This window comes from Geotrypetes seraphini, chromosome 4, assembly GCF_902459505.1.
Source record: "Geotrypetes seraphini chromosome 4, aGeoSer1.1, whole genome shotgun sequence".
In the NCBI taxonomy this organism is placed as follows: Eukaryota; Metazoa; Chordata; class Amphibia; order Gymnophiona; family Dermophiidae; genus Geotrypetes; species Geotrypetes seraphini.
In genome coordinates, this window is record NC_047087.1 from 321,615,633 (window position 1) to 321,642,699 (window position 27,067).

Here is a 27,067-nt window from a genome sequence, read left to right on the forward strand (position 1 = left end):
GGCAAGAACATTTTTATGGTTTAGTAGGATTCTTACAGACACTCTCATATTCTGTGAGCAAATCGGAGCGATCAGGTGAGCTGCCCCATCACCCAGGGAGTGGCCCTGTCCGGCAGCTCGCCCTCTCCGCAAATGCCCTTCTCTGCCTCTGCCAGCTTTTGTTTCTTGTGCCAAAGGCTCAGCTTAGCACATGCCAGCAAAGGGCCACTTTGCACTTAAATCAAGCGCTAATTACAGTGTTAGAAGGGGCAACAAAGAAACCTCCTGCACAAAATCAGGGATGGCTCATCCCAGCTGGAGCCAGGCATCATCTCTTCAGCTCCAAGCGCTTAGAATGAAAACTGAGCCAGAGCCTCGGAACGCAAAACTCAAAGAAAACATTGACAGAAACAGCAGAAAAGAAATTCCTGCAAACGACTTAACACCGCTACTTCCGTCCCACTTCCCCAAAGCAACCTTATCTCCTCTAGAAATTACCAGATATCTTCTTTTTGCACTACGTTTTTTTGTAATCCGCCTTGAACCGCAAGGCAATGGCGGAATAGAAATCTCTAATGAAATGTATTGTAGCAATAGTTTGTGTCATAAACATTACCTAAAACGTCTCATCAGGCACAGAGAGACCCACCCAGCAGAGAAGAGAGACACTGGGCGAGGGACCAGAACTGCAAGTTCCCTGTAAAGCTTGGAGGAAGGGAGGGGGGGGAGGGAAAGTGGGATCTGGGTTCATCTGACAGGGCAAATAGCACCTCACATTCCACAAAGCAGGGATGTAGGCGAGGGAAACGGGTCTGGCTCTTTTTCAGTTCCTTTGGGCTTTTCCCCCTACAACGTTCGGACGTTTTTTCAGCTTGATCCAGATATTCATTTTAATTTAAAAAAAAAAAAAAATTAACATGCGTCAATGTACAGAAAAACCTTGGTTTGCGAACACAATTCGTTCCGAAACATGCTTGTAATCCAAAACACTCGTACACTTCTTCCGTATTCGCTGTGATAGGCGATTAACAGAACCGCAAATAACTTTTTCATTTATTATTTGCTGTTTTCTATTAAAAACCTTCGTGAATATGGTGAGACCGCAAATAACACGGTGGGAGACCTGGCCTATTTCTGAAGGAGAGGCAAAACACGGTGAAGAAAGTGCCGGGAATCAGCGATTTTCTCTGTAAACGCTCGGAATCAGCGATTTCTCTATGTAAGCTGATGTAATTTGGGGGGGAGGAGCCAACAAGCTAAAAACCGTGAATAATCGAAACTGCGATTGCTGAAACCGCGAATACGGAGGGAGAAGTGTATAGCAAAGCGAATTTCCCCATAAGAAATAATGGAAACTCCACAACCCAAAACTTTAATACAAAATACTATACGTACTCGTATTGCAAGACGTCGCTCGTTTAGAACAGTCACGACGCTCCCGCAGCGTCAGAAACAGAAGAACCATCGGCCCAGTTGTGTTGATATGACGCGTGTATACTGTAATGTACTCTTATTGCAAGACTTTGCTTGTATATCAAGTTAAAATTTAATCAAATGTTTTGCTCGTCTTGCAATCCAAGGTTTTGCTATTATTGTCAGGCTGGTATTTTATTTTGATTTTATGCTGAATATGATGTATATTGTTTTGAGGGGTTGCTGGGGATTTTTTTTTGGAAAGATGTCTGAAATGTCTGTGAAGTGCTATTATGTCTGTGCTCTTGGACTTCACCTTGAAAAAGGCGGATTATAAATAAACAAACCATATATTAAAAAGGTTTTGACGCCCTATTTGTCTTCTAGATATGTCATCGGTGCTTAACTGGAGAAACCAGCATTTCTCTGCTCACCTTGAATGAATGTCCGCTCTGATTTCAAAGTTTAATGTGTAAACTGTCAAGGAAGGTGTGGTCTGGACGTGTTTTGGGAAAGACCTAAAACATCGCTGCCCTAACCGATCAATGTTCAGATTTACAGCTGCTATCGCCGATGTCTACGTTTCAGACAAAATTGTTCCTCACTTTCAGCCCCTTAATTCCCCCTCCTTGAGCGTCATGTTCGCCCCCACGCCAAAGGAGCCAAGGATGCCGGGCTCTGTGACGGCTCCAGGAAAACGGCTAAGATATACATTTATGTTCCGGTGATGAGCTCAGTTCACTCATCGATTTCTCCGAAGTGGAGGCTCACCCGACACAGACCCAGAGCATAAACGTCCTTTCCCCTATGTAGTTTGAACAGGTCCCCAAAATGTCCCAATTCCAATATCCTTTCTAAAATGCCACTCTAGCTGGTTTTAAGAAAGGTTTGGACAATTTCCTGGAGGAAAAGTCCGTAGGGAAGCCGCTGCGTGCCCTGGATCGGTGGCATGGAATGTTGCTACTTTTTGGGGTTCCGGAATGTTGCTACTCCTTGGATTCTGGCCAGGTACTTGAGACCTGGATTGGCCACTGGGCTTGATGGACCCTTGGTCTGACCCAGGAAGGCTATTTTTATTTATGTTCTTAAATTTAACATTCAGAATTCTAACACCCAGCAAACAAACTTAGCCCCTCCCCCCTTTTATGAAGTTGACTAGGCTTTTTTTTTTAATCACCGGCTACGGCAGTATTGGCTCCAATGCTCATAGGAAGTCTATGAGTGTGAGCCGGCGATAAAAGAAGTCTAACACAGCTTCATAAAAGCAGAGGGGTGGGGAGGGTTAGAACACTGAATTTAACGAGCACAAGTAAACCCAAAGACACACTCCCTCGTGCAAATCCCCACCAAAAAGCTGAAAGGTTCAACAGCTGCCGCATTCCAGCCCATCATTTTTATTCACCTAAATCTGGAAGATCAAAATGTGGTTAAACAGATTTATGACAACTATTTGTGGTAACTGGGGCTCAACAGCCGTGGTAAACCTTTCCCAATAATCTCTCTTGAATTGGCCCTTTGAACCAGCTAAATCCTGGCAAGGGTTAACAGGCACAGTGTGCTGGGATTAAATTTCTCAGCCTGCCAGACACGCTTTTCCCGTGGAGAGAGGAGCCCCACAGCTGCGGCAAGGGCCTGGAGCTTGGCTACTAAGGCCCCTTCTTTCTCCTCCCCTCCCTCAAAGCCGCAAGCAAAGAGCCAGAAAGGTTTACTTTGTGGGTGAGGGTCACTGCCACCGAACGCTGAACTATGAGCGGCAAGAAATGTCAGAACTTGCCAGCAGCCTATAAACACTGAACTGATCAGGGCCCCACCTCCAGCGAAAGAAGTCCTTTAACCCTTTCTTCTACCGATACTAACGGAGGGAATACCCACAGCTCCCCACCCACCATTAACGCTTGAACTCTAAAGCTGCATGACCCCTACACACCACAACAACTGCCCAGACTGCTCTTGTAGACAGATCAAGGGACCTGGACCCCTCCCCCCATGTTCTACCAGTACCACCTTGAGCCCTCTAGACCTTTAATATCAACTGGAAAACTTGATACCAATTCAGAGTAACAACATCTGGCAATAGAAGAGACTAGAAAGGCCTATCCCTCTACCCAATTTCCTTCTGCTGAAGTGTTGGGCAGCAGAACATGCAAGTGATAAACGTGAGTGCACAGGAAGCCCTGTCCATGCTATTGTGCAGAGAGTTGTGTTTGTGAGGAGCTAGTTAAATTAAAGGTAGACAAAGCAATGGGGCCGGATGGTGTACATCTGAGGGTGCTGAAGGAACTTAGGGACGTTCTGGTAGCTCCACTGACTGACCTTTTCAATGAATCTCTAGAGTCAGAAGGACTGCAGAAGGGCAGATGTGGTCCCTCTCCACATAATTGGAAGTAAGGAAGAAGTAGGGAATTACAGGCAGGTAAGTCTGACTTCTGTGGTAAGCAAATTAATGGAAATGCTTTTAAAACAGAAAATGGTCAAGTTTCTGGAATCCTTTGGATTACAGGACCAGAGGCAATATGGTTTCACTAGAGGTAGGTCTTGTCAGACAAATCTGATCAATTTCTATGACTGGATATATAGAATTGGATAGAGAATGTGCTCTAGATGTAGTGTATTTAGATTTTAGCAAAGCCTTTGATGGTATTTCACACAGATGTCTAATAAATAAACTGAGTGCCCTCAGGATGGGACCCAAAGTGACAGGCTGGGTCAAGAACTGGTTAGGTGGAAGGTGACAGAGGGTAGTGATCAATGGAGATCGCTCTGCGGAAAGGGATGTTACTAGTGGTGTGCCTCAAGGTTCTTGAGGCTGTTCTTTTTTAAATGATATTGTTGGGTAAGATTTGCCTCTTTGCGGATGATACCAAAATTTGAAATAGAGTAGACACCCAGGATGGTGTGAATAACATGAAGAAAAACCTGGTGAAGCTTGAAGAATGGTCTGAAATTTGGCAGCTAAAATTTAATGCCAAGAAATGCCAAGGTCATGCATTTTGACTGCAAGAACCCAAGGAACGGTACAGTTTAGGGGGTGGAGAACTTAAGTGCACGACGGAAGAGCGGGACTTGGATATGATTGTATGGGATGATCTTAAGATGGCCAAACAGGTTGAAAAAGTGACGGTGAAAGCTAGAAGGATGTTAGGGTGCATAGGGAGAGATATGGCCAGTAGGAAAAAGGAGGTATTGATGCCCCTGTATATGACTCTGGTGAAACCTCATTTAGAATATTGTGTACGATTCTGGAGGCCACACCTTCAAAAAGATATAAAAAGGATGAAGTCAGTCTAGAGGAAGGCTACTAAAATGGTGTGTGGTCTTCGTGATAAGGTGTATGGGGACAGACTTAAAGATCTCAATCTGTATACTTTGGAGGGAAGGTGGGAGAGGGGAGATATGATAGAAATGTTTAAACACCTACGTGTTGTAAATGCACGAGTCGAGTCTCTTTAATTTGAAAGGAAACTCTGCAATGAGAGGGCATAGGATGAAGTTAAGAGGTGATAGACTCCAGAGTAATCTAAGGAAATTCTTTTTTACAGAAAGGGTAGTAGATGCAGGAAACAGTCTCCCAGAAGAGGTGGTGGAGACAGAGTGTGTCTGAATTCAAGAGGGCCTGAGATAGGCATGTGGGATCTCTCAGAGAGAGAAAGAGATAATGGTTACTGCGGATGGGCAGACTAGATGGGCCATTTGGCCTTTTATCTGCTGTCTTTTCTAACCAGAGGGTCATCAAGACAGAACTGAGAAGCTTCCCCATAGACAATTATTGATTCCCTGCTTTTCCTCTTAATAACTAGGAATCTTCCATCTCTTGCTCCTCACTTGCAGTCCACAAGGGTTGCTAAAAGATCAGGTTTTTAAGATGTCTCTAAATGAATATGCATGAAAAGGCGCCCACAAGGGATGTTTTAGGCATGCAATGATACTCCTGCCCACTGATTTACACATTGCCTTTGGCAACTACCTTGACATATTGGAGTGAGATCATGAGATCACCAGATGCATCACCTCAACATTCTCCTCTTGAATGAAACCATCAATATCTCAGCCATCCCCACTACGGACTGCTCCCAGCTACCAAGCACTTGACCTCTCCAGAACATCAGATCAGTTCTCCTTTTGTCAGACACCAGAATATCTGCTCTGTTGCAAAATTCAGAATAAAACCAACACCTCTGAGTTATCACTTACAAAAATATTAACTCAAAACAGACTCTGAACTTCTCTGAGAAGTACCTCATAAATGATAACTCCTTTTCCTCATTTTCCACTAACCAGTTTCTAACTCTTGTTAACTGGTTTGGGCCCCATCATCAGGCTGATTAGTTTTATCTATTCATCCTTTCAAATTCATTAATTGCTTCTTTAAAACAGCTCGTTACAAAATCACAAAATGGCACATTCTACTAAACAGCTCATGGATTAAGACCCCCAACTAGATCCATGGTCTAAACAACCAATCAAGATTTCACTAAGCAACAGAACTGTAGATGGTCAGAAGACCAAGAGGGCCCCAAAATTGAAAAAGATTGTCCTCTTCCTCTCCAGTTGAGTATCAGACACCACAGCCGACACATATATTTCAAAATGTATTATCTTTAAATGGCTGGTAACTATTTTTATTGAACACAAAAAAATCAACAGGCAATCAACATACCGTAATTACTGAAGCACAAGAAAGATATGGTCATAGGGATGCAATCCATTGATAATCCTTACCACGGTATTTTGTAGAATCTGTGATCTCTTCAAAGATCTTTGTGGAAGACCTGCATAAGTCAAATTTGAACACTCTAATCCCATAGAGACCATCCCCTGCACTACCGTCACCAAATTTGAGCACTCTAATCCCATAGAGACCATCCCCTGTACTACCATCACCAAATTTGAAAAGATAGGCATATAAAGGTCACAACTATCGTAGTATGAAAAGTTAGACAAAACAGAGAGACTTAGCAACCCAAACTTAAGAAGAGTTCAAACTTTACGACAAGGGAGACCCATGGAATTCAAACATTAAGGGGTGCAGTGCCTTGGGCCCCCTCCAGATCTCCTTTTACCTTTACTGACCACCCCACTGTTTCTTGGGACTTATAGTCTGGGTAATAAAAATCCCTCCTGGAGGTCCTAATGGAATATTTTATTGCCAGGAGGGAATTCTATTACCCAAACCATAAGGATTTGTGCTCATTGCCTTCCCCGCATGACTCCTTCCTTTCTCTCTCATCTGTACATTGACTTACGATTACTACTATTAATCATGTCTAGAGCGTTACCAGATGTACACAGCGCTGTACAGGGTCACAAATGAGACAGTCCCTGCTCGAATGAGCTCACAGTCTAATCAATCAAGACAAAAAGGATGCCAGGATAGGGGTTACAGTTAAGCAGGGGGATGGTTAAACTGCTGCCTAGGGTGATGAGTTGAAGGCAGTCTGAAAAGTCTCTCTATTGACATTGAGAGTGGAAAATCATCTTTCTTCTACTTGTTATACTTCTTCCTGTGCATCTTAGCATCCATCTGGTTCCTGCCTTATTACAGCATCTTCCCACCTTGATCAACAATTGCCTTGGCGTCAAGGCCTTCTGCAGACTCTCTCTCTCCACCCAAAATGCATTATTTTGCATCAACATAATATCTTCATATAAATATGCAAAAATGTTGTATGACCATGGCATTGAGAAGCTCCCCTCTTCAAACCCAGCAGGCATCCCCCAACAGAGGGAGAAAAAAGGCTCAGATTAGAACCCGAAGGGGCAAAAAAAACCCTCCCTCACAAAACAGCTCAGGTTTAGAAAAGGGCAACGTCACCCAGAAGCAGGTTAAAGGACTTAGCTGACAAAAGATGACTTGAGCTCCAACGCTGTCACTTCTCCTCAAAAATTCCCCACGCGACCTCTTTTCACCACTTCCTTGGTTCATCAGGGAAACAGAAAATACGGCCTTGAAAAATGCAGCCACGCTGTGACCAGCCCCAAGATTTAGCTGTCAAGTGATCAACTGCCTTCAAAACAATTCTCATTCCCTGGACACTCGCTCTGCCATATCTACTGGGCTGACTGGTTTTCTCTTAATCCTCTAGCAAGATCATTTACAAAGATATTAACCAGGAACAGCTCTTGGAACTAAGTCCCCGATTCATTCTGCTCATCACCCTTCTCTCGACACTCAGTCCCAAACCCAGCTTCTTATCAATGGCTCAGAGGTTTCTTTTTCTTTTAAATGAGCCTCCTATAGGGGACAATATTACAAGTTTTGCTGAATTTTAAGTACATCATATCTAATGCACATCCTTCTTATAATTATCTGGTTACCCAATAAATCCAATTCATCAGAAATGAACTCCCTCTTGTAAAACTTAGATCCAAAATGTTTCACAATATTTTCCTTCAGAACAGTTTTCATATATTTTCCTACGTATAAAGTCAAATAGACCTGTAGAAACATAACGAAGGCAGATAAAAGACTACAGAACGTATCTATCCATCCTTTCTTACAGAAAGGAATTTAACAGGTCCTTCAGAACGATTCAATTTTATCTCAAAAAAGATACAGAGGAATTAGAAACTATTCAAGAGTGACCAAAATGATAAAGGGGATGGAACTCCTCTGGTATAAGGAAAGGTTAAAGAGCTTAAGGCTTTTCAGGTTAGAAAAGAGACGGCTGAGGAGGGTTATGGTTGAGGTGATGTAGAACGGATAAAAGTGAACTGATTTTTAACCCTTTCAAAAATTGTGAAGAGTAGGGGACGCTCAATGAAGTTACATGGAAATACCTTTAAAACAAATAAGAGAATTTGTTGCCAGAGGATGTGGTAACAGCGGTTAGCATTTTGGGGTTCAAAAAAAAAAAAAAAAAAAAGTTCCTGGAGGAAAAGTCCATAGTCTGCTATTGAGACAGATATGAGGGAAGCCACTGCATAGAATCTTGCTAGGTGCTTGTGACCTGCATTGGCCACGGTTGGAAACAGGAAAAGAGGTTAATGGACCATTGGTCTGACCCAGTACGCTTATTCTTATGTTCTAGCAGCCTCCAAGAAATTCAGCTCCCACTCCTTCAACCTTTCCCCTCGCCCTTACTCAGTGGCTAGTATGATGTTTTCTCAGTTGATCTTATTTTTGACTAGTTTTTTGGGTGGAGGGGGGGTCGTATTGACTAGTATTTTATCTTTTGTAGTTTCTAATTTTGGGTAAAGTGTGGCACTAAACCTGAAAGTAAAGACTTTTTAAATAAAATTGTGAAAGGGAAGATGTTTGAAATGAAAGTTAACTATGCCAGGCAAGGACACATGGCCTCGTGTACTGATCTGCATGAAGGAGCAGAGTAGTCAGGAAATGCACCCGGACCCAGAGCTCACCTCCAGAATCACACTCGCCAGTGAGCCTTCTCCGGAGCAGCCCCCACACTCTGGAATTCACTCAAAGCAAGACTAGCAGGAGAAAGCTCGGCTCTTCAACCAGGCCTTTAATGGAAGAAGCAACTAGGTACTCACCCCCCCCCCCCCAAGAACTAAAGCACCAGCTGAAGGAGAACGTGCTGGGATGCCAGATGCAATGTCTCTTTAACTTAGTCACCTGTGGTGTCCCACTTCCTCTTACCACCGCTTGCTCTTTCCTAAGACGCTCTCATGTGTGTTGCGTTGACACTGGACGCCCTGTACTATGCTAGATCCTCTCTATACTGTATGTTGAGTTAGGAAGAACACATAAGTATATCAAATTGTATTTATTGTTTATACCATTCTCTCAGGGGAACTCAGAACACTTTACATGAATTTATTCAGCTACTCAAATATTTTTCCCTGTCCGTCCCGGTGGGTTCACAATGGGGGGATTAAGTGGGAGTGTGTGGTGCAGAGGTTCTCAACTCTGTCCTAGGGGACCCCCCAGCCAGTCAGGTTTTCAACATATCCCTAATGAATATTCATGAGAGAGATTTGCATACCTGCCACTTCCATTATATGCAAATCTCTCTCATGCATATTCATTAGGGATTTCTTGAAAACCCAACTGGCTGGGAGGGTCCCCTAGGACAGGGTTGAGAACCACTGGTTTAGAGAGACAGCCTCAGCGCCCTGAGGTTGTGGGTTTAAATCCCACACTGCTCTTTGTGACCCTGGGCAAGTCACTTAATCCCCCTTTGCCCCAGGTACATTAGATAGACAGATAGGGAAAGTGCTTGAAGTACTTGAATAAATTCATGTAAACCATTCTGAGCTTCCCTGGGAGAAAGGTATAGAAAATTCAATAAATAGTGTGAAAAGTTTCTGTCTCTGGTAATCAGAGCTGGGATTGTGACGTCATACTGCCTCGTTCCACCAATAAGAGCCAACCTCATCAGTGATGTCACAATGGCTTCACTGTCCTATACTTGGCTCACTTCTGATATTGAATTGAAGGAGAGAGTGGCACAGTGGTTAAGAGCTACGGCCTCAGCACCCTGAGGTTGTGGGTTCAAACCCACGCTGCTCCCTGTGACCCTGGGCAAGTCACTTAATCCCCCCATTGCCCAGGTACATTAGATAGATTGGGAGCCCCCCAGGACAGACAGGGAAAAATGTTTGAGGACCTGAATGTAAACCACTTAGGCTATAAGCGGTATAGAAATAAATAAAATAAATGAGTGACTTGCCCAGGGTCACAAGGAGCAGTGTGGGATTTGAACCCGCAACCTCAGGGTGCTGAGGCTGAAGCTCTAACCACTGCCTGTATTCCGGTACTATGCTCACTAGGGAGAATGGGATGAAACCCAAATTCACAGCTTAAGATCGGAGAAGGCCCTGCTTGAACGATTTCCTAGACAAGAAGGGAAGTTGTCGGCTAAGATATTGCGCAGAAAGTTTGTCGGTGAATGAACAACACAACCTGGGATGCAGAAGACGTATTTCAGCCGTCCCAGAACTCCAGGGGAACTTTATAAACCCATTTTCACATGGAAATAGGCTGCCCTGACCTTCCTGCCCTAATTAACCTCTTCTGAAATCACCCCCCACCGCACTTTTCATGGCTCTATTTTGGCTGTAAGTCCAAAATCACCAAAATGCTTTGACTTAAAAAGAAAAAAATGCCAGCAACAAGTCGAGTGCTTTTGAAAATCAACCCACTTTTGTCTTTTCTACGGCCTTTTCATTAAATCCACCCCCTCCAGTCGCTTTATAACGTGGTGATGAGTCGGACGTTTCCTTGCCCCAGTGATATTCCCTGCTGATGACAGATCCATCTATTACATCTCAGGACAGCACAAAGGGTGAATTTTTATTTCATTACACACGTCACCAATCAGCCTGAGGCAAAATTACACTGAAGAGACAAAATAAAAAATAAAAACAAAAATATTGACAGTAAACACATTCTGAAAAGAAGCACCAAAACATACGACAAATGTTGAAAAGAAGTGATAAACCGAGACCGTGCAGGATGGAGTGGGTCCCGTCCTTCTCACAGGGAAAACCAGAGCTCCACTAAGGTTCCCATCGTACCCAAAGAGGGTCCATTTGGGCATCCAAAATCAGGTTAGCGTGAGGCCCATTCCCTGGCGGCCTGGATTCACTAAACTTGCCCATCCTGTACCAATGGATTTGCGACCGTTCCCTGACCCGCTGTGCCATCCATCTCCCACCCGATCCACCCATGCAAATGAGGGGGCAGAAGAAGAAACGCAGATCCGAAAGGAAGCGACTACTGACTCTCCTGCTCTCTTCCGCCCTGAAATCTCAGTGTCGAGGTTACAACCCCAGGGAAAAAACCACCATCAAAATAAAAAATAAAACTGTCAATGCATATGAATTCCAAAAAGCGCAGTGCGAGCCCGCGGGTTTAAAGCGGGTTCTGTTCCATAATCCGGCTGCACAAAAACTGAAATCATTCCTTTTAAAATGTCCACTCATAGGGCCAGCAAGTAAAATGCAGCCACCCTCCCCCTTTATTTTAAGCTCGCTTGTACACAGAAACCTACCTAAGTTAGCAAGGTCCTGGCTCCAAGTGCTTTGAGATAACAGCGAGTTAGGGAAGAGGTGCAAACTGGCCTTGGATCTCTCCAGGAATCTCCTTGTCCTAAGCAAGTCATCCACACCCACCTCCCATCCTACCCTTTTCAAGATCTTAAGCAAACTACTCTTTAATCCACAGCTTCCCCTCACTGGCATCTCACTCCCCCTAGGTCAGGGGTCTCAAAGTCCCTCCTTGAGGGCCGCAATCCAGTCAGGTTTTCAGGATTTCCCCAATGAATATGCATGAGCTCTATGTGCAAGCACTGCTTTCAATACATATTCATTGGGGAAATCCTGAAAACCCGATTGGACTGCGGCCCTCAAGGAGGGACTTTGAGATCCCTGCCCTAGGTGCACAGTTTGATGGGTGGAGCACGAACTTTAAAAATACCTGCCTTCTTCTGTGGAGCCCTTTGGCTGTCTTGGAGGAAAGTTAAGAGCTTCAATTTCCCCCAGAAGTAGGGTAGAAGGTTCAAATGCTCATTGACGAGTCCCAGACCTATGAACTGTACAGCAAGGCAAGCGATTGTCATCCAGAATAAACAAGAGCAGGCAAAGCAGAGACCAGTGCCCTGAGCAGAGGCGGCCAATGACCAACCAAAGGAATAGCCAAAAGATTCAACTCAACTCACCATCTGGTTCCAGGGTGGTGTCCTCATGTAAGCCATAAGAGGGCCGAGCCAGAGCCAGAGTTAATGTGGAAGCCATGAGTAGACCCATGAAGTGGCACCACTGAAGCATCTTCTCGGAGCCAACAGCTGCTCCTCTCCCAGTGTTGCAAGTGCATGTTGGTGCCATCGGGTCACGTCGTTGCAAGCATGGAGCGTGGACAATGCCTTTGTGGCCCAAGTCAAGAGCCCCCACGTTCTCAGTTACTGTTGGGAAGAAGAGAAAATCTGTTAGATATCCTGAGAACCAAGGAAGAAACGCAACCAAGGCCCAGACACAGGCATTGCCATACTTGACTGAAAGAAAAAGGTAAATGGAATAATATCCGATGGGAACGCAACTACCTTTTATTTCAGCTAACTATGGTAATACCCGTGGTGTGGGTCTATCCTTAGGACTAATACAAGACTGTTGAAAACCCCCACATAGCTGGTTGCCTCCAAGGAGAGCAAGATATTAGCTGTCACGGATAGAGTGGCAGGAAGGAGTTAAAATCTAAGCTGCTCCTACTACCGTAATCATTTCTATAACGCTACTAGACGTAGGCAGCGCTGGACAAGAAGCTTGTTTTTATTAGCAAAGGGTCCATTTTGTAAAACTTTAAATACGTACAACTAAAAAAATAATAAAAATGGACCCCGGAGGGAATGAAGTAGCAAGAGGCTTCAATTGGCAATTCTGCCTTGGACGCTCTATGACAGTGGTCTCCAACTCAAACCCTTTGCAGGGCCACATTTTGGATTTGTAGTACTTGGAGGGCCTCAGAAGAAAGAGTTAATGTCTTATTAAAGAAATGACAAGTTTGCATGAGGTAAAACTCTTTATAGTTTATAAATCTTTCCTTTTGGCTAAGTCTTACTAATAATATTGTAATTTATAGCTAAAGAGACATGTGATCAAGAAACGGTTTTATTTTACTTTTGTGATTATGATAAACATACCGAGGGCCTCAAAAGAGAACCTGGCGGGCCGCATGTGGCCCCCGGGCTGTGAGTTTGAGACCACTGCTCTATGACCTTAGACAAGTCACTTTACCTCTCATTGCTTCAGATACCCCCTTACACTGTAAGCTCTCTGGGGCAGGGGTGTATTTTCCTGTACGGCCCTGCATATATCCAGTACGGGTATAAAAGTGAAAAGCCTTATAATATTACTAGTATTTAAACCCGTTACATTAACGGGTGCTAGATTTCTCCCCGACCCAACGTCTCCCTTCTCCTCCCCACCCGCCATCCCACCTTTCAAACTGTTATTTAAGCAGCCAAGTCCCTCTGGTCGGGAGCGTTCACTCTACCTCTCCTGACGCGACTTCAAACAATGTGAAGGTAGGATCATGCGGGATGCTAGACCGAGGTAGTGGATTGAGAGCCAGAGTCTTTAAACTTTTGTGGCTAAAGCTGTCTCTCGCTTTGGCCGATTGCAGTAGCGCTGTATGGTGCGGGGGCTGCGGCTGACGGGAGTTATGAGGTCATCGGTTGTGGGAGGTCGGTATCGCATTGAGAAGGCGAGGGAATCGTCCGAGCAGGGGCAGATCTTCTGAGAAGAGGGGATTGGCGCAGCAGTTCAGTTTTTTTAGTTTAAAATTGCCGCTGCGGCTCCTTGCACGAACCCCGCCTGCATCGGAAGCCTTCTCCGACGCAGATGCGGCTTGTGAAAGGAGTCCCTGCCGCATCTTTATACTTTAAAATGCACTTCGGCCGGGCGTGAAATGTAACGGAGCCGGTAAGACCGCACATCATCTGGCCGCCACGGACCCACTGATCAAGAGAGGGCACAGCCGGAAACGGAAAAAGGGCTCTACCGGTTGAAGTTTATTTTTTAAGTTTAAAGGTGCCGCCGCGGCTCCTCTCTCAATCGCTGCCTGCGTCGAAAGCCTTCTCCGACGCAAGTGCGGCTCATGAGAGGAGCCGCTGTAGTGGCTTCAAACTTTAAAATAAACTTCAGCCGGTAGTGCCATTTTTCGTTGATGGAGGTCTGAATTTGTCTGCCCAGCGCTTTCCGATTTGTCTGGCAGCCACTGTCAAAGGTAAACGCGCATACGCACTCCTGCCGGCCATGGACCTACTGATCACAGATCAGAGATCACGGAAGCACGCAGGTTAGAATGCGCATGCGCGGCTAGGGCTTTATTATATAGGATTGTAAACCTTAAAGAGTTCCATATAGATACCCAGCCAAACCACGCTGGGCCAGGAACCCTTCTCCAAATAGGAATGGGATTCCACAGGCTGCAAAGGCTCTGAGGTTATGAACACTGAAATGCCCTCCAAGGGCCTCTAGACCCAGTCATGAAGAGGAGCAGAGAGTGGACTATGTCTAACATTCCCGCCCTGGGTTCAGCCTCCTCCTCTACCTTAAATGGCAAGGGGATGAAAAACAGGGAGGAAAGACTCCTCAGCAAGGACTTTCTCCCCCATGATGTAAGCAGTCCCACGGGAGACACGATGCAAGAAGCCCTGAATCCTAGGACTGCTCAGACTAACAGACAATTATTCTGTGGGAGAGGTTTGAACATACAGCAGGCTAGATGACAAAAACAGGCATTCAGCACAGGATTCAACATGTCTAAGTAAGAAGCGAAACGGAGGAACCAAGCCAACTTACGTACAGAGAAGGGACCTATGGAGGTTTCACACCATAATTTCTGCATGCTACTAAAAAGATACCCAGTTCTGATAGGAACTAAAATGATTTCATTCAGTAATTTATTATTGAAAAACATTAGAAGCCCACAAGCTAAGTCATAGAAACCTGAGGGCAGATAAAGGCCAAATGGCCCATCCAGTCTGCCCATCCGCAGTAACAATTCTCTCGTTCTCTCTCCGAGAGATCCCACGTGCCTATCCCAGGCTCTCTTGAATATAGAAACATAGAAACCTGATGGCAGATGAAGGCCAAATGGCCCATCCAGTCTGCCCATCCGCAGTAACCATTCTCTCTTTCTCTCTCCGAGAGATCCCACGTGCCTATCCCAGGCCCTCTTGAATATAGAAACATAGAAACCTGATGGCAGATAAAGGCCAAATGGCCCATCCAGTCTGTCCATCCGCAGTAACCATTCTCTCTTTCTCTCTCTGAGAGATCCCACGTGCCTATCCCAGGCCCTCTTGAATATGGAAACCTGATGGCAGATAAGGCCAAATGGCCCATCTAGTTTGCCCATCCGCAGTAACCATTCTCTCTTTCTCTCTCCGAGAGATCCCACGTGCCTATCCCAGGCCCTCTTGAATATAGAAACATAGAAACCTGATGGCAGATGAAGGCCAAATGGCCCATCCAGTTTTCCCATCCGCAGTAACCATTCTCTCTTTCTCTCTCCGAGAGATCCCACTTGCCTATCCCAGGCCCTCTTGAATATAGAAACATAGAAACCTGATGGCAGATAAAGGCCAAATGGCCCATCCAGTCTGCCCATCCGCAGTAACCATTCTCTCTTTCTCTCTCCGAGAGATCCCACTTGCCTATCCCAGGCCCTCTTGAATATAGAAACATAGAAACCTGATGGCAGATAAAGGCCAAATGGCCCATCCAGTCTGCCCATCCGCAGTAACCATTCTCTCTTTCTCTCTCCGAGAGATCCCACGTGCCTATCCCAGGCCCTTTTGAATATAGAAACATAGAAACCTGATGGCAGATAAAGGCCAAATGGCCCATCCAGTCTGCCCATCCGCAGTAACCATTCTCTCTTTCTCTCTCCGAGAGATCCCACGTGCCTATCCCAGGCCCTCTTGAATATAGAAACATAGAAACCTGATGGCAGATAAAGGCCAAATGGCCCATCCAGTCTGCCCATCCGCAGTAACCATTCTCTCTTTCTCTCTCCGAGAGATCCCACGTGCCTATCCCAGGCCCTCTTGAATATAGAAACATAGAAACCTGATGGCAGTTAAAGGCCAAATGGCCCATCCAGTCTGCCCATCCGTAGTAAGCATTCTCTCTTTCTCTCTCCGAGAGATCCCACGTGCCTATCCCAGGCCCTTTTGAATTCAGACACAGTCAGATTGAAATTCATCATGCCCGGCATCCTGTTCCAACAATAGCCAGTCATCTCGTCTGCTGATGCTTTCGTGACGCGTCCTCCCCCAATGCACTGGAAATGGGCACTGGGATAGTTGGTACTGATGACAAGGTCCCTTGAAACCTTTGTATCAAATGCATGCCTCCATACACAGTCACGATTTCCTGGATTGATGGAACCTTCTTTGGTATCGGACCTGATGTGGCGGCGGCGAAAAGGGCAAACAGAATGCTAGGAATGATAAAGAAGGGATCATGAACAGGTTATCATGCCGCAGTACCAGGTCATGGTGCGCCCTCACCTGGAGTACTGTGTCCAGCACTGGTCGCTGTACATGAAGAAGGACACGGTATTACTCAAAAGAGTCCAGAGAAGAGCGACTAAGATGGTTAAGGGGCTGGAGGGGTTGCCGTACAGCGAGAGATTAGAGAAACTGGGCCTCTTCTCCCTTGAAAAGAGGAGACTGAGAGGAAACATGATCAAAACATTCAAGGTACTGAAGGGAATAGACTTAGTAGATAAAGACAGGTTGTTCACCCTCTCCAAGGTAGGGAGAACGAGAGGGCACTCTGTAAAGTTGAAAGGGGATAGATTCCATACAAACATAAGGAAGTTTTTCTTCACCCAGAGAGTGGTAGAGAACTGGAACGCTCTTCCGGAGGCTGTTATAGGGGAAACACCCTCCAGGGATTCAAGACAAAGTTAGACAAGTTCCTGCTGAACCAGAACGTACTCAGGTAGGGCTAGTCTCAGTTAGGGTGCTGGTCTTTGAACAGAGGGCCCCGCGTGGGCACAATGGACCCAGCGGCAATTCTTATGTTCTTATGCTTTGTCCAACTCTTTCTCAAAGATCATCAATATCAGTACCGAGTAGAATGCAGGACAAAAGGTGACATCCTCCTGGATCACAAGGCACAGTAACTGGACCTTAGAGGCTCCTGCAATCATCCAGTTATTGACAAAGATGAGTGATTTTCTATACAGCAATGCTTGGAAGATGGAATGGCAGATAGCAAGATCTGTCCGCCTACCGTATCATCATACGAGGTCAGTTCAAAAAGTTCCAGGACTGATTTCATAAAAATTTGTTAAACAACCTTACAAGTTATTCCATTGGGTCCCCCTTCCCTACGTATATACTTTTCCCAACATCGTTTTCACTTGTGGAATCGCCAAAAGTTGTTGCTTCAAATTTTGTTTTATGTCTTCAATTATGTCGAATTGCTTTCCTTTCAGCATGTTTAGGAAACAAGAAGTCAAGAGAGTAAGGAAGCTGGAGAAGAACTGTCATCACGTTTTTGTGCAAAATTTGCAAATTGTGACACATTCAAAGCACCTTCCATGACTCATGACATGTTCCCCATAAGCCAATTTCAACATTTCATAAGTTTACCCAATTTAAAACAGAACTTCACACGGTTTCACTGCTCATAGAGGTCGCACACGCTTTCACAAAAACTGCTGTAGCTCGGAGACGAAAACAGATATCAACAAATGGAAAAAAGGAGGTTACTTGTGAGGTTTTAAGCTACTAAACGCTGCTTAGCTCATCTCAACAGAACTTCCCATTGGTGCGCAATTCAAACTGTCCTGGAATTTTCTGAACAGACCTTGTATAGTAACGACTACCAATGCAAATACCTAAACAGCAGAATTCGTCGCATTTTTCAGGCATGGCCTCTAACTAGGGTTACCATATTTTCTTCCGCAAAACCCTTGACACATGATCCCGCCCCATTCCACTTCCAACCCCACCTCCACACAGCCTCCTCTCTTCCCGGACGAGCTCCAGCCATGTCTGAAGGGCATGGAGCATGCGCACATGTGCAACATCATCCACACACGCTCATAGGCTCTCCAGATGCGGCCGGAGCTCATCGGGGCTTTCCAGACAAACTGCCGGGTTTTGGAAAATCTGTCCAGAAACCCGAACAGTTCTCTAAAAAGAGGTCATGTCCGGATTTTCTCAGACATCTGGCAACCCTACCTCTAACCATGATTGACCTTGAGAGGGATCAACGATTCCTTGATGTCAATGCATTTTAAGCATCTGGGGCAGCTTCAGGATCTTTAAGGGTCAACATCTCAATTGAGAATTGTTCAACTAAGTTCAGCCCAAACAGCTTTCCTTCTGCTTTTGATGGCCATATTGACCTCTAGACATCTTCTGACAAGTGGTGTAATTAAAGACATCACACCACCTCCATTTCTTGAAGCAACTGGGAGTGTTTGGTTTCTGGGACATCAGCTGAATAACAGCCGCAGCAAATCAAATAACTATGTACAAAAATGCACCAAACAATGCGCAGAGTGTAGACAAAAAAATGGCAATGAGAGACCTCCAGTCGAGGTCTTTTCTAAAGAGGGGGCAACAAGGTGATCTGGGAGAAGAGAACATCAGCTGTCAAACTCCATGGAAGAAAAATGAACAAAGTGGCCAGTGTGATGAGGCAGTTGTACTGTCACCACTCTGGAGCAGCTCCCACCGTTTGGTTAGGGTAGGGAAGGTGTGGCTCACTGGTAGAGCTGCTGCCTCTGCACTCAGAGGTTGAGAGATCAAATCCCAGAGTCACTTAATCCTCCATTCCCTTCTCTTCTAAGAACATAAGCAGTGCCTCCGCCGGGTCAGACCATAGGTCCATCCTGCCCAGCAGTCCGCTCCCGCAGCGGCCCAACAGGTCACGACCTGTCCGAATCACCAGAAGGGGCCCCCTTGCCACCTTGGTTTCCTATTGAGTCCTATCTTCCCATCGAAGTCCTAACCCTCAGGTCTTGCACATGCACGACCTGGTTGGGTTTCTATACTTATTTTCTTGCTAGCTTCCTCAGTATCCCACGATCCCTTTATCCCTCAGGAATCCGTCCAGTCTCTGTTTGAATCCTTGTACCGTACTCTGCCTGATCACTTCCTCCGGTAGCGCATTCCAAGTGTCCACGACCCTTTGGGTGAAAAAAAACTTCCTTGCATTTGTTTTGAACCTATCTCCCTTCAGTTTCTCCGAATGCCCCCTCGTACCTGTTGTCCCCTTCAGCCTGAAGAATCTGTCCCTATCCACCCTCTCTATGCCCCTCATGATCTTGAAGGTCTCTATCATATCTCCCCTGAGCCTCCTTTTTTCCAGAGAGAAGAGCCCCAGCCTATCCAACCTCTCGGCGTATGGGCAATGTTCCAGCCCTCTTACCAGTTTCGTTGCTCTCCTTTGGACTCTCTCAAGTACCGCCATGTCCTTCTTGAGGTACGGCGACCAATACTGAACGCAGTATTCCAGATGTGGACGCACCATCGCTCGATACAATGGCATGATGACTTCCCGCGTCCTGGTTGTTATGCCCCTCTTTATGATGCCCAGCATCCTGTTGGCTTTTTTCGAGGCTGCTGCGCACTGTGCAGATGGCTTCAGTGATGCATCTGCAGCATAAACACGCCACCTTTAAGAATAGTATATTCTACCTTTCCTTGGCGCATAGAGAAAGTGTCAAATGGTTCTAGAGCATATGGAAATCCATGTGGATACTCTCTCAAGTCTCTCATGGCTTCAAGAGCCATACATTAGGATTTAACGAGCAGCAAAAGGCAGGAAGGAACCACATCAAGTGTCCAAGACACCAACAGTTTATACAGCACATCCCAAGGAGGGACCCAAGTGGTCTCAAACCCTAATTCTTGGATCACTTGAGTTGTCCTAATAAAATAAGTATCTGCTTTTGATAAGACCTAAGGTTGTTCCTTCTCTGCGTTCCATAACCAAGGCTACCATTCATTCTCGTATTTTTGGAGTGGTAGGTCCTCAATTATGGAACGATCTTCTTGTTACCGTCCATCAGATCTCTTCTTTTTTACTTTTTCGAAAGTGTTTGAAGGCTTATCTTTTCCAAAATGCATTTCAAAATTTATAACAGACATTCAAGTTTAATGTGTGAAGAAAGAATTGTATGTACTATAGATAAGGGGGGGGGGGTCCTTTTAATAAGTAAGCCGATTGTTTTAAAATGTTTTGTGCGTGTTATGTTGGTTTTAATGTTAAGGTTTCATGTTTTGATTTTGTTTGTTCTCCGTTACCCACGTAGATTTTTGAATATGCGGGATATAAATGTTTTAAATAAATAAATAAATAAACTAAGCATATAAGCGCCCTGCTGAGTAGCGACAGTCCATTGTGCTCAGCATCGCATCTCATCTCCGCCAGTGGCTTGTCTAGATCACAAGTAGCTGGCTGATCCCAAAAAATAGGTCTAATTTCCATAATTAACTTTCAAGGATGAACAAAGGCTAACCCAAGACTTTCTGAAAACGGTCCATCAAGGTAGGAAAACAATTGCAGTGATAAACATGATATTAAGCTGAACATGCGGTGACAGAGAGAAAGAGCAAGCTGGCACACAGCGGGACTCAGCAGATCTTGGTGAACCAGAAGCAGAATGTGCAGCCTGTAGCATTACCCAGCAGAAACCAACAAGTCAAGATCAGAACCTCACATTGTGGCCAGACAAAGTTTCCAGGTATGCATTAGCAAAGGTTATTTGGCTCATGGAAGGCGCTCCAAAAGAAAGCCAGGTATGTATCTCAACGACGGCGAAGGCAAATCCAGAAAAGGGGGAATCGTGAAGCAAAGGATGTCAAACAAGTGATACAATAAAGTACACTTTGGAATAACCCATTGCTGAGTGTTCGACATCCTTCCCCTTTTCTGGATTATATCTCGAGAGATATCCAGGTTTAGGAGGGGTTCTTGCTAGGCTCTGTCACCTCTTCCACCACTGCCTGGAGCTCTCACATACCTCATCTACTTTTTAGATTTATCTGAAAAAGGCAACAGAAGAGAAACTCTCTTCATTCACTCTTAGGCCCCTGGGAAGAGAGAGAAACTGGATGCTACAAGGAGAAGTAGACAAAAGGAATGATGACTCAGTGGTTGGAACAATGAGTTAGGAACAGCATTTAACTTTATAAAAGGAGACTATGATAACATGAGGAGAATGGTCAAAAAGAAACAGAGGATCAAAAATATATATCAGGTGTTGATGTTATTCAAAAATACCATCCTGGAAGCCCAGTCTAGATATATTCCATCTATTAAGACCATATAGCATCCGGCGTGGTTAACGAGTGAGGTGAAGGAAGCTATTAGAGCTAAAAGAGAATCCTTCAGAAAGCGGAAGAAGCATCTGACTGAAAATAATTGTAAACAGTACAAGGAATGTCAAGTCAAATGCAAGGCGCTAATAAGGAAGGCAAAGAGAGACTCTGAAAAGAAGATTGAGCTGGAAGCAAAAACAAAGTGAAAACTTTTTTAGGTATATTAAAAGCAAGAAACCAGGAAAAGAATCGGTTGGACTGCTAGATGACAAAGGGATAAAAGGGGCTCTAAGGGAAGACAAGGTCATAGTGGAGAAATTAAATTAATTCTTTGCTTCAGTCTTCACTGAGGAAGATGTGGGGGAGCTACCAATGCCAGAAATTGTATTCAATTCTGATGAATCAGAGAAACTCTTACAAATCTCTGCAACACTGGAAGATATAATGGTTCAATTTGACAACAGTAGCAAATTGCCTGGACCAGATGGTATACATCCTAGAGTGCTGCTAGAACTGAAAAATGAGCTTACAGAGTTATTGTTAATTATTTGTAATTTTTCTCTAAAATCCAGCATAGCACCCGGAGACTGATGGCCAACATGACACTTATTTTTAAAAAGAGTTCCAGAGGTGATCCGGGAAATTATAGAACAGTGAGTCTGTCGTTGGTGATGAGCAAAATGGTAGAGACTCTAATAAAGAACAAAATGACAGACCATTTACATAAGAACATAAGAATTGCCGCTGCTGGGTCAGACCAGTGGTCCATCATGACCAGCAGTCTGCTCACGCGGGGGTCCTCTGGTCAAAGACCAGCACCCTAACCAAGACTAGCCCTAACAACGCATGTTCTTGTTCAGCAGGACCTTGTCTAACTTTGTCTTGAATACCTGGCGGGTGTTTTCCCCTATAACAGCCTCCGGTAGAGCGTTCCAGCTTTCTACCACTCTCTGGGTGAAGAAGAACTTCCTTACGTTTGTACGGAATCTATCCCCTTTCAACTTTAGAGAGTGCCCTCTCGTTCTCCCTACCTTGGAGAGGGTGAACAATCTGTCCTTATCTACTAAGTCTATCCCCTTCAGTACCTTGAATGTGTCGATCATGTCCCCTCTCAATCGCCTCTGTTCGAGGGAGAAGAGGCCCAATTTCTCTAATCTTTCACTGTACAGCAGCTCCTCCAACCCCTTAACCATCTTGGTCGCTCTTCTCTGGACCCTTTCGAGTAGTACCGTGTCCTTTTTCATGTATGGCGACCATGGCCCGGAACTACATGCCAAAATGAAAAGAAGGCCTGTGTGCTTGGATATAGACTCTGGGACACAGGCCTTTTTAAATTTAAAACATTTATGACCCTGTCTATCATACAAGTCTAGGCGTGCTTAATGAACTTCCTTTTACAACAAAGAAGATCACAGAGAACATCATCTCAGGCAGGGTTGGATTAACATTGTATTGGGCCATAGGAGAACATACATTTGTAACCCCACACACACTTCTCCAGCAGTAGCAGGGATTCCATACCTTAAATTCCAAGCTCTCCTAAAAACTCACCATTTTATACAAGCATTCATTGTGGAGGGCTGAGTTTACCACTGGTATTATATTATGGCCAGACAGGCTGAAAAGGTGACGGCGAAAGCTAGAAGGATGCTAGGGTGCATAGGGAGAGGTATGGCCAGTAGGAAAAAGGAGGTGTTGATGCCTCTGTATAAGACTCTGGTGAGACCTCATTTAGAATATTGTGTACAGTTCTGGAGGTCGCACCTTCAAAAAGATATAAAAAGGATGGAGTCGGTCCAGCGGAAGGCTACTAAAATGGTGCGTGGTCTTCATCATAAGGTGTATGGGGACAGACTTAAAGATCTCAATCTGTATACAGTAAAACCTGGGTTTGTAAGTAACTTGATGTGCGAGTATTTTGCAAAACATTTCATTAAATTTTAACTCAATAAACAAGCGTTGTCTTTCAAAATGAGCACGTCAAGCCAAAAAATGCAAAGTCATGCACCTAGGCAACCATAATCCATACAAGACTTATACTCTTAATGGTGAGATCCTAACAAGAACGGTAGCAGAACGAGACTTTGGGGTGTTCGTCAGTGAGGACATGAAGGCTGCCAGTCAGGTAGAGCAGGCCTCATCCAAGGCAAGACAGATCCTAGGTTGCATACGCAGGGGTTTCGTCAGCCGTAAGCCGGAAGTCATTATGCCATTGTATAGATCCATGGTGAGGCCCCACCTGGAATACTGTGTGCAATTCTGGAGACCACATTATCGCAAAGATGTGCTGAGATTGGAGTCGGTTCAGAGAATGGCCACCCGGATGGTCTCGGGACTCAAAGATCTCCCGTACGAAGAACGGTTAGACAAACTGCAGCTATACTCGCTCGAGGAGCACAGAGAGAGGGGGACATGATCGAGACGTTCAAGTATCTCACGGGCCGCATCGAGGTGGAAGAAGATATCTTCTTTTTCAAGGGACCCACGGCAACAAGAGGGCATCCGTGGAAAATCAGAGGCGGGAAACTACGAGGTGACACCAGGAAATTCTTTTTCACTGAAAGGGTGGTTGATCGCTGGAATAATCTTCCACTGCAGGTGATTGAGGCCAGCAGCGTGCCTGATTTTAAGGCCAAATGGGATCGACACGTGGGCTCTATTCACTAGGCAAAGGTAGGGGAGGGTCATTAGGGTGGGCAGACTAGATGGGCCGTGGCCCTTATCTGCCGTCTATTTCTATGTTTCTATATGCGCGTCACATCAGTGAGTGCAACACGCACAATTTACCCACATTTTGAGTGCACACAACATAGGTGCCCAAAAACTGGCTCATCTCCATGAACAGGTGTCTTAATGGAAATCTTTGTCTTGCCTCTTAGTGCTTTGTGCGATGTGCTCGGAACAAACTCATTGGTGTCGACGCTCTTTCTGCGGAGCAGCGAGGCCTGTTCTACTCCTCCATCACCACCATTGGAGAAACACTAGCTAAGACCTCAGAAGAACGGGACTTGGGAGTAATCATCAGTGCAAACATGAAGGTTGCCAAACAAGTAGAGAAGGCTTCATCCAAGGCAAGGCAGATGATGGGATGTATCAATAGAAGCTTCGTCAGTCGTAAACCTGAAGTCATAATGCCACTGTACAGAACCATGGTGAGACCTCATCTGGAGTACTGTGTGCAATTCTGGAGGCCACATTACTGTAAAGATGTACTTCGAGCTGAGTCAGTCCAGCGAATGGCCACTAGGATGGTCTCCGGACTCAAGGGTCTCTCATACGAGGAAAGACTGGGCAAGTTGCAGCTCTACTCTCTAGAGGAGCGCAGGGAGAGGGGTGACATGATTGAGACATTTAAGTACGTCACAGGTCGTATCGAGGTGGAAAACGACATATTCTTTCCTAAGGGACCTTCAGTCACAAGGGGGCACCTGCTTAAACTCAGAGGAGGGAGATTTGGTGGTGACACCAGGAAGTATTTCTTCACAGAAAGGGTGGTGGATCACTGGAACAAACTACCGGTGCAGGTGATCAAGGCCACTAGCGTGCTTGACTTTAAGAATAAATGGGACATCCACGTGGGATCTCTACGTGGGTCGAGCAACACTCTGACTTAGTGGGGTGGGTCAGTAGAGTGGGCAGACTTGATGGGCTATAGCCCTTTTCTGCCGTCATCTTTCTATGTTCTATTGTAGGCCTGGGAAAGCATGGCAAACGCCGCCTGCGGGTTCGCCGCTTCTGCTTCACACAGCAACGCCATGCCAGCTTCTTGCGAAGTACCAAGCCCAGCCCAGGAAGCAGCAGCATCAAGGAGCCACCCAGGCTGCGGCTATTCTCCTCTTCCGCCTCCTTTTTATTTTACACTGTACGGTATTTTATATTAAAGTTTTTGGGTTGTGGAACGAATTGTCTGAGTTTCCATTATTTCCTATGGGGAAATTCGCTTTGATATTCAAGTGCTTTGAATTACAAGCATGCTTCCAGAACAAATTATGCTCCCAAAACAAGGTTTTACTGTACTTTGGAGGAGATATGATAGAGATGTTTAAATACCTAAATGCGCATGAATCGAGTCTCTTTCGTTTGAAAGGAAGCTCTGGAATGAGAAGGCATAGGATGAAATTAAGAGGCGATAGGCTCTGGAGTATTCTGAGGAAATACTTTTTTACAGAAAAGGTGGCTGACACGTGGAATAGTCTCCCAAAAGAGGTGGCGGAGACAGAGACTGTGTATGAATTCAAGAGGGCCTGGGATAGGTATGTGGGATCTCTTAGAGAGAGGAAGAGATAGTGGATGGACAGACTGGTTGGGCATTTGGCCCTTATCTGCCATCAGGCTTCTGTGTGTTGGATTGGAATAAAAAAAAATTCCTGTTCAGTTCTACTTTACTATCATGTATTTGTTTTCTAATTTTAATTTTGTAAATCACTCTGAAACTAAGTTGACTATAAGAACTCAATAAACTTAAGCATAACGCTTTGTAGATGAACAGGAGGAACTTGCAAGCACGTGCCTCAATTAGAGAGGCTTCCTGGTTACCCAGACGCAGGAGGGAGATTCTGAACTAGGCCTGGATTTCTACAGCTCTGTCCTGGTACATTATGTAGCAACAAAAGACCCAGAAAGATGAGTACTGAAAATATATCGAGAGAACAAGTCTCCCCAGACCCAAAAGGAGGGGTGGGAGGAAGAGACAGCCCAACAAACAACCACCTACCAAAATTTATTAGAGTGAAAGGGAAGCCCTGCAGTGGGAACAAGCCCCAAATGCACCAGCTGTCACAGTCATACACCCAACATCCCCGGGCTAACCCAAAAGTGAATTAAACGTGAATCAACTAATGCACACAGGGCAGGATTAATTCCGTCTCATCCCCATTTATTTATCTGTTTTCTTATTTGTTTTTATGCTTTTTATTAAATGATTATATATATACACACACACACACACTTTTCCTCATTTTCTTCCTTCCATCTACTATTTGCTCCATCCAGAAACTCTGCCTCCCCTTGCCATCTCTCTTCCTGCCCCCCTCCCTGGTCTGGCATCTATCATCTTCCCTCTGTTCCCCTCATGGTCTGGCATCTCTCTCCTTCCATCTCTAGTTTCCTCCCCCCTATGGTTTTTAGCATCTCTCTCCTCTCTCTTCCCTTCCTTTGTCTTCATTCTCTATTTTCTGCCTCCGTCTATATAAATTTCTTTCTTACTATTCAGTCCTCAGTTTCCCTCTTTTCACTGTGTCTACTCACAACTTGCCATCCCTTTTCTACACCCCTCCACAATCTCATTGGCTTTATTTTCTTCCTCCCCTTCCAGCATGTGGGAAAGCAGCAGCAGTGGTGAGGAGATGAGGGCTCCTCACCTCTTCACTGCTGCTGCTTTCCCATAAGCGCCTGATGCAGATGGCACAAGTTCTCCCCACTTCAATCATCTGCCCCCTTCTCCCCACTTCAATCATCGCAACCAAACCCCCTGCCCCCCAACAGCAAAGAAATATAGCAGGAAAAATCACAACCCACACAGTCATTCAAACTGACACCCTTACAGACATCTGGACAGCATAAATCCCTACAATAGTATGATGTCAGAGTTACCCAATTATCAGGTGCATAGACTATCAAAGCCCCTACTCTCTGCTTTCCTCCACACTCCTCCTCCAGCATCCCCTGAAAAACAGCATAACACAAAAAGAGAACTGTCTATATATTTTCAAGGCGAAAGGAGTCCCACAAATCACAGCAGTGTGTCCATTCTGATAATGTCCGTCCAGAGTATGTGCAAAGTTCAAATTTAGCATAACGCTGCATCTGTTGGAGCCAGCAACCAAACTGAGGGGAGTGAGATGATGTCCAGCGCAGCAGAAAAGTATGTAGCAGAGGACAGTACCAGGAGAGTTCAAAGGCACTCATCTTTCTTTCCAAAC

The 27,067-nt window shown here is 45.1% G+C and overlaps 1 protein-coding gene across 10 annotated transcripts in view; it reads right to left on the minus strand.

The window, feature by feature from the left end:
* FGFR2 (fibroblast growth factor receptor 2) overlaps positions 1-27,067 on the minus strand; it is a 205,246-nt gene that overhangs the window by 156,012 nt on the left and 22,167 nt on the right. For all 10 annotated transcript variants that reach the window (XM_033941235.1, XM_033941234.1, XM_033941232.1 and 7 more), the window contains exon 2: positions 12,015-12,257. In XM_033941235.1, coding sequence (XP_033797126.1) covers positions 12,015-12,180 — 166 coding nt within the window. In that variant the 5' untranslated portion in view covers positions 12,181-12,257. The remainder of the gene's footprint in view (positions 1-12,014; positions 12,258-27,067) is intronic.